The sequence below is a fragment of the Peromyscus californicus genome, unplaced genomic scaffold (assembly GCF_007827085.1).
Source record: "Peromyscus californicus insignis strain IS unplaced genomic scaffold, ASM782708v3 Scaffold_5__1_contigs__length_169319896, whole genome shotgun sequence".
Lineage (NCBI taxonomy): Eukaryota > Metazoa > Chordata > Mammalia > Rodentia > Cricetidae > Peromyscus > Peromyscus californicus.
The window spans coordinates 10,181,498-10,198,587 of NW_026294573.1; the positions used below are offsets into that span (position 1 = coordinate 10,181,498).

Below are 17,090 nucleotides of genomic sequence, written 5' to 3' on the forward strand. Positions count from 1 at the left end.
TTCAATTAAATAGCATGATTTAATTTACTTGCTGCTCAATCCTCAATCCTCTTAAGTTAAAAAAAAAAAGTTATAATTAACTATTAACGTTAATGAATTAAAACCTTCCAGAAACATGAATCCAAAAGGAAATGTCCAACAGGTGTCACGAGCCAGGTATTCTATGGCCTTTGCTGTCTCAGTTTTGAACACTAAACATCAACGGAAAAGAAAATCTCTAGGGTTTTCAGTTTTATTCTTCTAGAGCACAACCGTGTGGCCTGTTACTAAGCACGCTCTCCCAGCAGGTACACGATGAACTCATAGGTGGACAGCACAATGGCAGTATTGGGGATCTGCCGGATGAGCTGAGCAAAAAGTCCTCGGTAGAAGGCAAGGTAGCCTTCCTCCCGGAACACCAGACGCGCCGTCTGCACGAACGACTTGTACTTGGTGCCTTCCTCCCGGAGCCGTGTCCTGATGACCTCTGTGGAGACACAGTGGGAAGAAGTCAAGGCTCTATGTCTACTGGGCAGCGTGGTTCTAACCTGGACAGGGCAGTCACATGCCCAGAGGGATAATGAAAGCTAAATTCCAGCAGGGCATAGTGGCGCACAGCTCTAATCGCAGCACTCGGGAGGCAGAGACGTGCATCTTTGTGAGTTCAAGGCCAGCCTGGTCTACAAAATGAGTTCCAGTACAGGCACCGCTACATAGTGAGCCCCTGTCTTGGAGAAAAAAAAGAAAGAAAGAAAAGTTTTTTTTTTTTATATATACCACATCCTACTTGGTCTAGCTGAAAAGCCACCTGGCCTCCCTCCTAGCACACTGGCCCAGTGCTGGTCACTCCTGCTTGAGCAGACCTTCTGAGGTTCCTGGGAGGAACTGCTGGTGCCTCTCCCGTCATGCCTTTGTGGCTTGTTGGGTGGTGCTCCAGAACACAATGGATCTAACACTTGTTCCTGAGACAACGGTGTATTTGTCACTGCCGTGCAGGAGGCTTGGAAAGCACAACCTGTTTTCACAGCACAATGAACTGATCTTTAGTAGGTTAGTGGGACAGGAGTCACCTCACGCTTGCACCTTGGCTAAGGATGCAGCTCAGTGGCAGAGCATGTGTTTAACATACACAAGGCCCTAGCTCAATCCCTAGTAAGAAAGTGTACCCGGTTTGGTGTAGGCCTTAATCCCAGCACTTGGGAGGCAGAGGCAGGCAGATCTCTGTGAGTTCAAGGCCAGTCTGGTCTACAGAGTGAGTTCCAGGACAGCCAAGGCTATGTGGAGAGCTGTCTCAAAACAAAAACAACAGGGCTGGAGAGATGGCTCAGAGGTTAAGAGCACTGACTGCTCTTCCAGAGGTCCTGAGTTCAATTCCCAGCAACCACATGGTGGCTCACAACCATCTGTAATGAGATCTGGTGCCCTCTTCTGGCCTGCAGTCATACATGCTGTATACATAATAAATAAATAAATCTTTAAAAAAAAAAAAAAAAAAACAAAAACAACAAAAACACTCAAAGGAACAAAAAAGCCCAACTAGTAGATGTATGCAGCACCCAACTCAAAGTGGAAGCTAAACAGTTTCATTTGTCCCCCACCCATAGCTTCTTGAATCAGGGAATTTTAGGTAAAGTCTAGTTTGGAGCTTCTTTGCAAACAGAGGTTCAGTAACCCCGATTCTGGCCCAGCAAACTCTTGCCACACTGAGGTGGAGCTGAGCCAGGTAGAGGCCAGCGCTCACGTGACCCGTGTCAATGCAAACAATGATGGCGTCACGGTGCCCTGCAGGGACAGAGTGAGCATCTCCAAAAGTTTAGCCTGTCACTTTGGCTGGATCAGACATGCTTAACCAGTGAGACCATGCACATACTCCAAGTGACAATCTCTGGACGCAATCACTCCTGATACATGCATCTCAGGTAAGGGATACTCCGCCTATGTCACATTCATTTCAGTCTGTGCTACCAGAGCTGTAGGAGTCTACGTACAGTGACAAATGACAAACCCGACAGCTGGGATTTGTTTTGTTTTTGTCTGTTTGCTTCTTTCTTTCTTTTTTTTTTTTTTTTCCAATTTTTCAAGACAAGGTTTCTGTGTGTAGTCCTGGCTGTCCTGGAACTCATTCTGCAGGCCAGGCTGGCCTTGAACTCAGAGATCCACCTGCCTCAGCCTCCCAAGTGCTGGGATTAAAGGCCTGTACCATCACCATCTGGCTCCCCCTCACCAACTGTTTTATTGCTCCAGGAGAAAAGAGCAAAACATACCATGTGGGTAAGCAATACAGGAGGCACATCCCTTAGAAACAGCAGCAGCTGCCATGAGTCCAAAAAAGCCAGAGGAACTTTTCTCATTTCCATCCGTGGAGGAGACTATCGGAGCTTCTTTCAGACACTTCTTTAAACTCTCATAAATAGCAAAGCAGATGATTGTCTCTGAGATCCCAGCATACGAGGCAGTCAGGCCTCTATAGAAGCCACGGATGCCTTCTGTCTGGTACACATGCCGAGCACACTGGAGTGTATTCATCTGCTTGCAGCCTCTCACCCTATCAGAGGGGATCAATGATAAGACGCTGAGACACATCACACCCAAGTCACATGAGGATCACCCACGACACAGACATGACACTGGAGAGGAAACCTGTCTTTCTTGTTCTGAGGCCACCTGACCTCTGACCCACCGTGAGGCCAGTTCAATTAGATGAGAAACCTGACAGGTCCACAGAATAGATGGCATCTGAAATGATAGTCACAAAGGCTTACAGCCTTTGACCCAATTCTAGAAAACGCTAATGGAGGATAGTATTTGTCAGAGAAAACAGTCAGAACCACTGAAATATCTAAAAACAGGGATAGGTAAGTAAACTGTAGCACATACAAGATGATGAGTTATGACGGCAGAGAGATACGGGAAAGCTAAGTAGAAAGCTGGACACGCTTTTAACCCCAGCACTTGGGAGGCAGAGGCAGGTGGATATCTGAGTTTGAGGCCAGCCTGGTCTACAGAGTGAATTCCAGGACAGCCAGGCTAGAGAGACCCTGTCTCAAACGCCCCGCCCCCCCACCAAAAAAAAAAAGGTTGGGTAAAATTCCACACAAAGTAAAACACGATGACAAGAGGAAAACGCTAAGGAAAAGGTTGGTGAGACGTCTTCTTTGGTATACGGGATTGAACTCAGGGCTCTGTGCGTGGCAGGCAAGTTCCACACCACTGAGCTATCTGCCAGCCCAAGGTCCTCCTTCTTAACACTGTTCTCTGGAGTGTGATTTATGTGCATGACAAGGATTGAACCCAGGGACTCATACATGGAGGAAAAAATACACACGTATGTATAAATTTGTATGTGTGCACACGTGTATATACATATTTCTTCTTAGTTATGGAACATAGAACTTTTTTTTTTTTTTTTTTTTGGTTTTTTGAGACAAGGTTTCTCTGTGTAGCTTTGCGCCTTTCCTGGAACTCACTTGGTAGCCCAAGCTGGCCTCGAACTCACAGAGATCCACCTGGCTCTGCCTCCCGAGTGCTGGGATTAAAGGCGTGCGCCACCACCGCCCGGCGGAACATAGAATTTTTAATCTAGGCACATTATCTGATATTTTACTCATTTATTTACCTTAAAATGTCTATGGATGCATTTATTTTACGTGTGTGTGCGTACAGGTATTGGATCCCCTGGAACTGGAACTATAGGCTGTTATAAGCAGCCAGATGTGGCACAGGGAACTGAACCTGGGTCCTCTGTAAGAGTAATAAATGCTCTTAGCTGCTCAGACATCTCTCCACCCCATGGTGGTATATTTTGATCCTATCATTTCTAAGGTTACCCTTAATCTTTTTTGAAAAATGGTAACTCAGAGTGAGCTGATGTTCTCCATTTCTTACCACTCTTCTGATTCTGTCCTTACTTTACAAGGAAAGTAACAGAAATGATCAATCTACTTTTTGTGTGTCTTTGATACATACTCCTTTTTGCCTATATAAATCAATGTCCTCTGCTTGAGAGTCGTTGAAGACTTACTCTGTTTCATAGAATAAGTGCTGCTCATACCAGAATCATGAAATAATAACATAAACAGCCAGGAGTGATGGCTCATGCCTATAATCCCAGCATTTGGGAAACTGAGGTAGGGGAATGGATGTGAGTTTCAGGCCAGCATGGATTATAAAATGAGACCCTGTTTCAAAAAAAAAAACAACCAACCAAAAAAAGAGACAAGCTGGGGTTGGAGAGATGGCTCAGTGGTTAAGAGCACTGGCTGCTCTTTCAGAGGTCCTGGGTTCAATCCCAGCACCCACATGGCAGCTCACAGCTGTCTGCTATTCCAGCTCTGGGGGACCCTATGCCCTCACACAGACATCCATGTAAGCAAAACACCAATGCACATAAAATACAAATCCACAAACCCTGACAAAGAAAAAGAGCTAAATAGCTGACCTTTTGTACTCATTGTTTTCTTGCTCCCATCTTTCTGTGCACCTGTCTCTCCTTTCCGTACTTGCACCTAGCTCCTCTCAAGAGGGCGGAAGCTGCTGCCGCCTCAGAAGCTCTCCTGCTCTCTTGTCGCTCCACCCTGCTGAGCTTGTCCTATGGACCCCCAGCATGCTGGGTACCTCATACCCCCTGTCCTACTAGACTCGATTTCTCTTAGCTCATCGGTTGTAATGCTGTAAGGTAGAAGGCAGGAGCAATTTCCCTGGCAGCCACTGGAACAAGATGTGCTTACAGATGTTCACAGAGCCCACTTAAATAAAAATCTAAAACGTCCTGAGCACTAGAAAGGTTCTTAGTCAACAGACTAAACACAGGTGACACAGGGACACTGAACACTGAGCTGAGACAATACCAAAGGCTGCCAGGAAACAAGGCTGGCCAGAAGCTTGAAGCACAACCATAAAGAGGAAGGGACATTCCCAGCAAGGGACTGCACACTCAGGAAGATGGACATGTAGGACACACATGACATTTTTGGGAAACTGCAAAGGACTGTCTGTTTTATTGTGGAAGTAACTGATCCTTGCTGTAGGATTCTAGCAAGCACTTCAGACGGCAGAATAGGCTGGGGACAATGGGGGTTCAGATCAGGGGATGCATGGTCACAAGAGGATGATGAGCCCAGGCATGTCCCTCCTTCACCCTGCAGGGACATCTCACTCTCTCCTCTTCTTAGAGGGAGCTGGAGGAAAGATGGGCTTGCTAGTGTTTCCAGGGTTCAAATTTCTGGGTCACACAGCACAAAGGCTTTTAGAATCCAGGCAGTTCCTTGAACTTAGACTGGGAGAGCCCACATTTCTACTGGAAACCAGCATTCCTTCAAGAAGTATGAGTGTGGGTGACAGCCCACAGAAGTAGTAGCCTTGGTTTCACACAAATAGAAACATTTTTCTACCACACTGTCATAAAGTTAAAAAGTGTTTGTTTAGTATCCTTGATTCCTTGAAAATCATAGAAGTTGTTGGCCTGCTGAGAAATCTGATTTTTGTATAAAAGAAGCATTGTTAGTACATCACAATTTTTGTTGTTGTTTTTTCAAGACAGGTTTCTCTGTGTAGACCAGGCTGTCCTCAAACTCACAGAGATCCACCTGCCTCTGCCTCCTGAGTGCTGGGATCAAAGGCGTGCGCCACCATGCCCGGTGAATCAGAGACTTTTAAAATACTGATGACTTACTTCAGTTGGTTTCCACTTCTTTAAAAACCTTTGCTCTATCCAAGGCAGTGGTATAACCAGTAAGCCTAGCCCTGGGGAGGCTTGAGGCAACAGGCTGCAAGTTTGAAGCAGGCTGAACTACACAGAGAGACTCTGTCTCAGCAAAAAAACAAAGCCCAATATTTTGTTGGAATAAAATATAAAATACATTAGGAACACAATATAAAATACATTAGGAACTCCAGCTTAGGTTAAGGGCAGATGGCCGGTCCATCTGGGCGCTACAGTTAAAGGGGGCCCTCTCTGGTGTCTTTGGCTAGACAGGTAGGCCTCTGCAGAGTCCACAGCACACCTCCTGACATGGGGTCCACAGAGAACCCCAGAGAGGAACACCCAAGGAAGCTGGGGTCATGGAGAGGACCTTCTGTCCATCTTCCCTTGTGCTCTGTGGCCTCCTCACCCCACAATTCTGCCAGGGTAGATGTCAAAAGACATTTCCACATACACTTACAGGGAATCCAGAAGGGGCTAGCTAAGGACTCCGCTTTTAATCCACACTTGGTATTGGGAGAAGGAAACAAAGCACACCAGGTTTCTCAGATAAGGAAGGAACTATTAACTTACTTCCGTTCTAGCTGCATCCTTGTTTTAACCATCCAGATAGGATTCATTAAGGTATTTGTGACAAAAGCTGGAGGGAGAAAACAGTCATCACTGATACAGTCAGTGTTCATTGAAGCTGTCTTTACCACACAGTACCCTGAGGTCAAGCTGCAGCATCTGTCTGTCTGTCTGTCTGTCTGTCTGTCTATCTACCCATCCATCTATCTATCTATCTGGCGTTCCCACAGGGCTACAGCTGTAGCTACTGCCATGCATAGCCTTTCCAGCCTCTAGGTGGTGCTGCTAGCGTTTGCTTCATTTGAATCCCAGGGCAAAAACATCTAAAATTTCAACTGAAAAGCTTCAGATTCAAAAATAATTTTTTTTTTACACTTGCTGATCTCTACTTATACCTAACATTGAATACAAGTGTTAAGTCTTCAGTTACCTGAATTCAAACTTGGAAATTTTTTGTTGTTGTTGTTTTTTTTTTTTATTTTTTGTTTTTCAAGACAGGTTTTCTCCGTGTAGCTTTGCGCCTTTCCTGGAACTCACTTGGTAGCCCAGGCTGGCCTCGAACTCACAGAGATCCGCCTGGCTCTGTCTCCCGAGTGTTGGGATTAAAGGTGTGCGCCACCACCGCCCGGCTCAAACTTGGAAATTTAAGGAAACAAAAACTTTAAAACCGATCGACCCCTAGGAATCATTATTTTGGTAAGCCTTCTGCAGCATTTTAACACTCCAGATCAGCCCCAAATGCCAATGCCCAGCACTCCTTCTGCACAGCGTGTCCAAAGTCCTGAGTAAGCAGCTTAATTAGACACTGGAGGACACTGCTTTGAAAGGCTCCCTTGAGGTGTGCTTGCTTTACCCAGTGTTCTGGATTAATGGTGCAATCGTTACAAAGCTGATTAACAGGGTCAGGATTAGGGCTAATTCATCACGGATCAACCTGTTTTGGAATGGTACACTCCTTCTCAGGGCTCAGTATTAAGGGGAATCTCTGTTTTTTCGTGAAGTACTTAATTACTTTTTGCTCTGACTAAAAAAATCATAATCTGGGTTAGTAATTTTATTGAGAGTAACAAAGGTAGATGAAATTGGTGTGGCAATTTCTTTCTGTCAGCAGAAGGCAGGAATTCTAAAACGCTAACATAAATTCTCTAAAAATACCTTTAGATTTAAATGGACAGAGCCTCTAGCAATTCAGGAGCCCATGCTTCCTTACAAGCACTCCCTGGGGGAACGTCCTATCCTGAGCTCTGCAGTCAGTGGAAGGACTCCTCAAAAGAAAGCCGACTGGAAGCACAAGGCCTTAAGTTAAACCTCAAATGCCACCAACACACAAAGCAAACAGAACCCTGGTCCTTGCTGTACAGGGCAGATGCACCCCAGGTATCCAGGGAATCAGACAGAAGGCAGCTCCCACTCCACATTAGAACCCAATAGGGAAAGCAGGAAGATATGAAAAACACATTCACATGCCTTTAAAAGAAGCACAGCTCACCCAAGCAGGGAAAGGTGTGAGTCTGGAGGGCAGTAAGAAGCTTGAGCGGTCAGAGAAATCTATTTACAAACTGCCAACAGTCATATTCTACAAAAACCAATATAAAGCTTTTGGAAAATGATTTTAGGTGCAAAAGAGGCAGGGAGTTAACTTCTAATTCCTGCAAAGAAAGCAAAACAACACATGCTTAGGATGTGAGTTTTCATCTCACTTGCTAGGGTAACATACCTGCAGAGCCAGCTGAGAAAATGTGCACAGTATTGCTATTCGGCACAAAAATGCCATTAAATTGCTCTTTGGCTTTGGAGTAACATGCAAAGTACACAGCCCTGTTAGGACAAACAGAGAATGCCATGAAGAAATCATTGTGGCATGTTAAGGTATATACATCCCTCTGCAACACCTACCGCATGTAGCAGACTATAGAACAGAGTAAGGATCTTCCTAGCTGGCAAGGAGCCAGAGGCTGGACTCACACCCAGACCTGCCACCATCCCTGAGATGGTCACACCCCTCCAGAAATTAGTAGTGACAAAAGTGTCCAAGATAACGGAGTTAAAATGAGATTTTTGGTAACATATATAAAAGTATGAAAGTCCGTCCACATTCTTTATTCTGGATAAACATTAATCATTTGAGTAGAAATGTATCTTGTCATTTTGAGAGGTAGAGTGTTTCTAAGATGTAAACTTGTTCCACTTGTCTTGCCTTGTGGGAAAAGTGTGTGTGGACTGCACTTTGGCCTGCCTGCAGTTCCTCAGGAGCTCCACAGCAGGAGCAGGGCTTTATCCCTGCAGTGCAGGAGACAGGCTTCTCTCAGTCTCTGCTGACCAATGGATCAATCACAGAACCTGTTTGCAACTTAGGATCCTAACTACTGTGAACAGGATCCCAGGAAGCCACTGGTTTAGACTAAACTCTGGCTCCAGACGCCAACAGACAGGACAGAAAATGGGGCTGGGGAGTAATCATTTGTGTTGAAGTTTCCAGTTCCGGTTACCAAGCCAAGTTATTCGGCCTTCCTGTAAATCAGGGTTAGCGAAAAGCAACAGGTCCCACAAAGGGACAGTTCCAGTCACCATAAGCAGGCTTCCTCTGCTTTAGTCCTTCTAACAGAGGAACCTGATGTGAACCAGTTATTTATTTTTCTATTGTTCTTTCTGTTCTTCCCTTGTAACTCTGAGATGTATGACCTTTTGATGTATACTTTTTGGTCCCTGTCTATGCTTTTTACAGCCTATTCTGTCTAAACAGACAAACCCACCAATCTTATTTTTATAGAATAAAGCACTGCTAGATTCCAGAATAGAAAAGGCAATTAAAACCTTTATACTGTATCGTTAGAACTTTGGCCTGTGACACACACTGCAACTTGTCTATTTTACACACACAGTTCCCTTCTCTGTTAGCACTGCCCAATAACTTTCTGTAATTCGGAGACACTAGCTATGCATGGATAATGAGTCCTTGAAAAGTGGCCAGTATTTTAACTAATTAAAAAGGTGAATGGAGCCAGCAGCTTAATGTGCTGGGCTAGTACAGTCTACAAAGTCTTTAAAGAGAATTAAAAACCAACGATGTAATGTTCTAGAAAGTAAAGCCCAAGAGCCTTTTAATTCCTTCAGACTAATGTCCTGAGTCACCTGGACATTGGCTGAGAAGGCAGATACTAACATGGATCTGTATGCACCATAACACTGGGCATTTCTATACCTAGGTACTGACCACACCACGCTTAGGGTAAGAAACTCTCACGTAGAGAGATCTGAGTGCTGATGGTGGATTTATAGATCCACCTGCCTCTGCCTCCCGAGTGCTGGGAATAAAGTCATGCACCACCACCGCCTGACTATGGTTAGGCAATTTTAAGATAGGAGGAAAAGCAGCCATTCAACAGTGTCACCCTTGGGTAAGAAGAGATTCAGCGCTGCACACTGATCTCAGGGAGCTTGCTCAACAGTTAAGTACTTACCTTGATGGTGCAACTCCAACCAAATTTGGACCCAAGCCTCTAAAAAGTGACTTTGGTCCCTCCTTTTCCAGGATCGACCTGAATAAGAAAAGACATAGCTTCAGATGGGGTGGTTGGGTAAGTGCCTACCTAACGCACATGAAGCCCGAGTTTGATCCTCAGCAATAAACGGTGTGGTGGTACACACCTGTAATCACAGCCCTCAGAAGGTGGGAGCAGGAAGATCAGAAGTTCAGAGTCATCCTTGGCTACAAAGAGTCTGAAGCCAGCCTGGGCTACACAAGACTGCCTCAAAACAAAACTAAGATCTTTGAGCAAGGCCCCTCTTGGTAGTAAGAAGCCAACCTTCACACCACCTCCTTGAAGGAATAAAATTTAGGAGCCCCTAGACTCTGACTTCCCTCTGCTACAATGTAAAGCAGGCTGCATATCAGACAGGAATGCTACAAAGAGTAAACCCAGAAGAACTACCGTCCGGGGAAATCCCTGGTCCTGTTTCTCAGTTACTCTCACTTCAGTCTGAAATCTCACTTCCTCAGGAGGCTGAGGCAAAAGATCACATGTTCAAGGTCTGTCTAGACTACACAGGGAGTTCAGGGCAGTGAGCTCCCATCTCAAAATATATAAAGTACAAAAGAGTGGGGGGGGGGGGTGAGGACACAAGCCAGTGGCAGAGAGCACTTACCTTGCCCATGGGAGACTCTAGGTTGGGGTCTCAGTGCTGTTTCCCCTGCAACTTGGGCCCCGCTACATCAGTGTGATTTTATCATTATTTCTGGAGGCAGCCTCACTATGTAGCCCAGGCTGGTTTCTAACTTGCCAACCTCCTGCTTCAGCCTCCTAAGTTCTAGGATTACATGTATGTAACACCTCATATTTAATAGATGAAATTTTTTTAAAACTTGCTTTGTGTGTGTGGGTGGGTGGGGAGCACATGCATACAAGCACACGGAGGCCAGAAAGGGTGTTGAATCCCATTAAGTTGAAGCTACAGGCAGCTGAGAGTTGCCCAGCATGGGCACTGACATTATTAACCACTGAGCCACCTCTCCAGCCCTAAGATGAAAATTCTTGAACTTGAAGACTATACTGTGATTTCGAGGATACTTTGTTTATAAGAAATAAATAGTAAAGAGTTAAGGGTACAGGGAAAAGCATGATGCACATTTTCAAATGGTTCGGCGGAGTGTATATATGGACACAGTGCCAAAATGAAAAAGCCATGACAGCAAAATGTTAAAAACTGGGTGAGTCTATAAAAAGGTATAAGTCATTAGTGCCATACCTGTAAATTTTCTACTATTTGAAATTATTTCAAAATAAAAGGTTATCTTTAAAAACCACAACAAATTTTAATACAGGTCATAAAAACCGCAACCAAAATTATAGCACATGAAGTTTATAAAAATCAAGGGTTAGGAGATAATTCGTGGGCTCCTATCAGCACAGTGCTTCAAAATGAAGGCATGGCGTTTCAGATAAGAGTCACAATGGCCACAAGTAAACCCCAGGTGTGCACAGAGGCACAATTCAAGGTTTCCAACAAGAACCTTCACTATGATTATCTTCCTCAAAGAGGACTGTTTCCAAAGGCCGAGCTCCTTGAACAACATGTCTCCAGAAGCACCTTGAGGTGACCTGCACCTGGTGACACAGCGAGACTAAAGATTCAAATGCTCTCCTTCTGACAGCCACTTAGTGGACTGCAACTGTGGTCTGCGGGAATGAACACTATGCAGCCCAGAGGCCCCTTAAGAAGCTTGAGGGAACCTCTGGCTCCAGGAAGCTGGGTGCCCTCATCCATAATGTAGCAGGGAGTGTGTGTCCTCAAGTGACTCCTGCCTTTTAAGAGCTGAAGAAAGACAGTCTCCATAGCTACGCCTTTAACAGTGGCAACAAGTCCAATCTGTTACATAAGCTGCACTTCTGCCCTGTCAGGGTGTGTATAAGTTCTTCTGGAACCATCAAGTCCCCGCCACATGGCACATGTCAGTTTTGGAAGACCAGTGCAGGATCCAGGCTGACCTTTCCACATGCATGCCACTTTCATACTGGAAAAATGGAAAAGCAAACAGTCTTGTTCGGAGTCCTGCCTCTCCCCAGTCAGACCTGTATGCACAGGAGAGGCAAGTATCTCATCTCATCGAGTATCTACCAGAGCAAGGCAGTTTTGGAAGATGGACATTAATTTTCAGATTGAAGCAGGGGGCTGGAGAGCTGGCCCAGGGGTCACGATCACTCACTGCTCTTGCAGAGGTCAGGCAGCTCCCTTCCCAACAGTCTGTAATTCAGCTTCAGAGGAGTCGACCCCCTTCTGGCCACCTACACTAGTGTATATACCCATCTACAGGCATATACATTTAAGCTTTTTTTTTTTTTTAAGATTTATTTATTTATTATGTATACAGTGCTCTGCCTGCACACCGGAAAAGGGCACCAGATCTTATTACAGATGGTTGTGAGCCACCTTGTGGTTGCTGGGAATTGAACTCAGGACCTCTGGAAGAACAGCTGGTGCTCTTAACCTCTGAGCCATCTCTCCAGCCCACATTTAAGCTTTTTAAAAATATTAAAACCTTTTTAAAGACCTTAAAAAAAAAATCAAATAAGGTACCTCAGTAGTTCCAAATCTTCATTTGAAAAAAGGAGACACCTGACAAAACATTATTTTTAGAAATTATGTGTTGTTTGCCGTATATGTGTATCCATGTGGAGGTCAGAGGTCAATGTCAGGGTTCTTCCTCTTTTGTTCTCCATTCTTTTCTTCCCTTTTTCTTTTTTTCTGAGACAGGGTCTCACTATGTAGCTCTGGCTGGCCTGGAGCTCAGGGATCCGCCTGCCTCTGCCTTCCGAATGATGGGATTAAAGGCGGCACCACATTCAGCCTATCTATTGAAACAGGGTCTCACTAACCCTGGAGCTCACTAACTGTGCAAGACCAGCTAACCAGCAAGTGCCAGAGACCCCTGTCTCACCCCACCACACCCCCTGCCCCTGCCCCGTGCTAGGATTACAGGCACATGTACATCACCAGTACTGTTTTTTTAATTAATTTTTTTTAGATTTTGTACGTGTGTATGTATATGTGTGAGTACATGCCATGTGTATTCAGTGCCCGAGGAGGTCAGAAGAAGGCATTATGCTCCTTAGAGCTCCCGATGAGGATGCTAGTAACTGAACACAGGTCCTGGCAGAGCAGGACGCACTCTGAAGCACTCTGCCCTCTCTCAGCCCTAGCCCACTACTAGCTTCTTAAGTGGGCGCTGGGAATCCAAACGCAGGTCTCATGCTTGTACAGAAGGCACCTTACTAGTCAACTGAGCCATCTCCCCAGGCCCGCCCACAAAACATTCTTTCTTTCTCTTTTTTAAAGTGTGTGTGTGTGTGTGTGTGTGTGTGTGTGTGTGTGTGTGTGTGTGTAAACTGGGCATCTCCTACCATGGGATCTGGGGGTCAAACTCAGGATGCAAGGCTGAACCATCATGGCAACCCTCGCCCCTTTTCTTTCAAAATAACTTCATCCATTCTCCAGTAGAACACATATTATCCTATTAAGTTAACCTCAGACACAACAGCAATTCGTATTTTGAAGCCTTGTACACAAGTAATTTGGTGTGACTTTTATAATAGCAGTCACAGAAGGAGCAGGGCAAGTAACAAGCAGCTGAGTTTAAGTGAATGACCACGATACTCATCTGGGCTTTTGATAACCAGTGTCTCTTAGAATTCAGAACAGAACCCAGGATGGGCCTTGTAGTGGATAGAAAAGGTCTGGGGCTTGTCCTTGCTTATTGTCTCTTTCACAAAGAGCCCTTCTGGTAGAGCATCATCCCTGGACTTGGCTCCAGTGCCTGAGTGGGAAGCAGTTCTCGTCGTTGACCACACCACCCAGGGCAGGACACTGTTCACTGCTTTGGGATCTTAGTAGCCACAGGGACGTCCACATGGCCCGAGGGGATGCTTCTAGGATGGGAACTGGAGCTCATTATACAAAGAGACTCTACTGCACACCTTACCTTAAAAAGTACAACAAAGTACTCACTGTAAGACACCAGCTGCACATGTGTCTACATGTGGGAGGCCAGTAAGCCCTTTCCATGACCAATACTAACCTGCCCAATTTCACAGGACCACGTGGTTGGTTCTGAGTCCTTCTCTAGTCACACACAATATTCTAAGGAGCCTGAGGAAGCTTTACTGATAGAAACAAACACTCCACCTCCAAGGGTGGAGTGAGAGGGAGGAAACAAAAGAGCATGTAAATAGGTACCCAGCACTGCTGGAGGAGGGAGGGAGGTGCTGGGGATAAGGGAGGAAAGCAGAATGGTGTGGGGACGCTCCATTCAAATAACTAAGTCATGGAAGGATATTCCTGCAAAGGTGTCAAAACCATAGATAATGTCCAGAACAAGGAACTTGTGCTAGCAAATGTTCCTGTGCTTTTATTATTTATTTATTTTTGAGACAAGGTCTCACTGTATTCTGGAACTCTCTATGTCGAACAAGCTGGCTTCAAACTCACAGAGACCCACCTGCCTCAACCTCCTGAGTGCTGAGATTAAAGGCATGCACTGCCATGCCCTTTCCTGGGCCTTTCAAGGAACAAGGAAGCTGGAGGGGAACAGTACAGTCACAGGACGGCTGAGTGAAGAGCCTGAACGATGGCTGTAAGCAGAGGACTCCGGCTGCTCTGCTGAGCAGGGAGGAGGGTGGATGGCTAGCTCAGGCTAGCCCAGCTAGGATGCTAACACTGCGCACAGGATAGCACTGGGGGAAACCAGGGACAGTGGTCAGGTTTCTCTGTTTGGAAAGCAGAGTTGACAGGATTGACTGTGAGTTGAGAGGTCTCCAGAGTGACTCCAAGGTCCCAGAACTCTAACTGCACGATGAAGTTGCTTTAACCCAGCAGGCTCTGGGCCCAGCAGAGCAGGGAGTTCTGGTGTGCTCCCATTTTGTTTGGGGTGGGTAGAAAACATTCACGCTGAACACACAGGCAGCAGGGGGTGGGTGTGAGAAATGCCATCACTCATGATGATAAATAAGACCACTGAGGGACAGCTGTCATTGAGGGAACCTTGGGATCCTGCTGCGGCAGGAAGAGGTGAGGTGCTATGGCAGCAGCACACAGTTTAGGAAGCAGAAGCAGCAGCCAGTGAAGAGGCCGAGGCTCCTGGCCCCTCTGGATCAGCACCATCTACACCTCCACACAGGGCCTGAAAGAGCTGGGATCTGGGCTCTTCTGTTTTGTTTTTACCTTGCTCTTAGCTGCTCTCAACTGTTCTAGAAAGAAGCAGGCAGTGCTCTACACATGACTCTGGGTACGCACAACTGCTAATCTGTATGTCTTCCTCTCTAAGATGGGAGCTCGGTCCAGATGCTAATTCTCTAAGGCTGTTGGGAAAAACTCAATAGAATCTTTTCAAAACCTGAAAGCCACTAACGACAGCCCAGGTGCAGGAGAATCCTAAAAATGTACATGACAGGCTAAGGAAATACAGTTTGAGTGAGCAAGACAACCTCATGGACTCTTTCTAACATGGGCAGCGCTATTCAAACAAGAACGTGACTTAGTCCCATGGTTTACATTTCGACATGAATACAGTATAAATGAATATTCACGGAGAAGTGGCAGTTTGTGACTTCATAGCCATTGACTGTATTAACCAATGACTGTGTAGGTCTGTGGTGAAGTGTTGGCTTGTGTGTGGTGTGGAAGGGGTTCCCGAATTTTCAGTGACCAAGCGCCCTTTGCCTTTGGTTTCCACTGTAATGAACAACTGTTGGAGGTGGGCTCCTGGAGATAGGAGAAACTAGGGAAGGAGGGAACTCATTCCACAAAACCTGCAGTACAGAAACATTCTCATTCACCTTAAGGCTTAGCCCTGTACATAGCTCCTGCTTTTGGGTAATGGTTTCTCACGCAGAGTACATGGTAACTGGTCACAAGTTATATGGCAAGTCTGTATGAAGCTGCTCATTCTGAATGCTAGTGAAGTAGCCTGATTACCTGATTACCTCCATCTCACTGTGGCCAAGACACTATGAAAGGTGTCACCTGACACCAAGCAGGACCATGGCTCCCGTTTGTCCTCAGCGAGATCTATGCTGCCTCTACATACCCTGGCCTGGTCTTCCTGTGCCTATCGAGAACCACCTGCTTTTGGGACTTCACTCCCTTCCTCAGTATCAAAACTGAAAGCCTGATCCTTCTGGGCAGCCCGATGGCTCAGTGGGTGAGGATATTTGTCACCGAGTCTAACAACCCGAGTTTGATCCCCAGAGCCCTGTCTTCCACCTGCACGCTACGGCACACCACCCATTCCTTGCAAAATAAGTAAGAATCGAACTCTTCTATTTGGACCAGAACTGTGTAACACAAACAGGCAAGTGACAGGAGAGAGCTGCATGACTAGAACTGCACTTACTTCAGAACCTGTAAGAGCCCAGGGGTCACAGACGTTGGTCTCATCATTCCAGCTCCACTGATGGTCCCCAGATGAACTTGAGGATAATACACCGTTCGAAGAGCTAGTCGGGAAGACTGCAACCTCGTCTTAATGACTTCTAGTGGACATGTGAAAATAGCACCAACTGTGCCCCCGCACCTGCAGGAAAGAAGTCACAGCAGGTCAGAGGGCAATCGAGTCTCTGCAGGAAATGTGATCGGTAACTAGCCTTTTCCTCTTTAAAACAGAGTGCCTGCATTCATTTAATACAACATACAAGGGAGTTAAAAATGTCAGCTGAGCTTCGAGAACTAAAGAGAACCACTTCACAATGACCGTGAGTGCAGACGCCACTGACCACTTGCAAGAGTTTGGTGCCATCCCTCTGTATCTCCACACAGTTCTTCAACCAGTTCCCACTGCTGGATGTTCATCCAGTCTCACCATGAGACTCAGCATGAACTGAATAGTCAAAAAAACACATCGCTGCACATTCAAGCCAAACAGTCAGGTAACTCCACTAACTTGAAAATCTATGTTTGTTACAACACAGACCTTCTAACATGGACACTACTGAACATTACAGCATATTTTCAACTAGTGAAACCCTATTTCCTTCATTCACGACTGACTGGCACACACCGTTTTCCTAGCTACTGTCTCTCTGGATCATCCCTCTAAGTCAATCACTTCAGTCCAGCCCTTCACAGCACGTTGATAGCAAAACATTTCTTGAATTACTTTTTAAACAATTTTTTTTTTTGGTACAAGAATTGAAGCCAGGCACATGCTAGGCTAATGCTCTATCACTGAGCTACAATCTCAGACCTTTTGATTTTATTTCAAGACAAAGTCTCACTAAATTGCCCCGTCTGCAGTTCTCCTGCCTCAGCACCCCCAAGCAGCTGGATCACAGGTGTCACCACCACACCC

General features: G+C 45.8%; 1 protein-coding gene across 2 annotated transcripts in view; it reads right to left on the reverse strand.

The window, feature by feature from the left end:
* The window catches only part of Slc25a33 (solute carrier family 25 member 33), a 26,390-nt gene continuing 9,300 nt past the window's right edge, over positions 1-17,090 (reverse strand). For both annotated transcript variants that reach the window (XM_052716079.1, XM_052716080.1), the window contains exons 2-7: positions 16,137-16,316; positions 9,712-9,789; positions 7,968-8,068; positions 6,254-6,320; positions 2,244-2,524; positions 1-466 (exon numbers count right to left, since the gene is read on the reverse strand). In XM_052716079.1, coding sequence (XP_052572039.1) covers positions 267-466; positions 2,244-2,524; positions 6,254-6,320; positions 7,968-8,068; positions 9,712-9,789; positions 16,137-16,316 — 907 coding nt within the window. In that variant the 3' untranslated portion in view covers positions 1-266. The remainder of the gene's footprint in view (positions 467-2,243; positions 2,525-6,253; positions 6,321-7,967; positions 8,069-9,711; positions 9,790-16,136; positions 16,317-17,090) is intronic.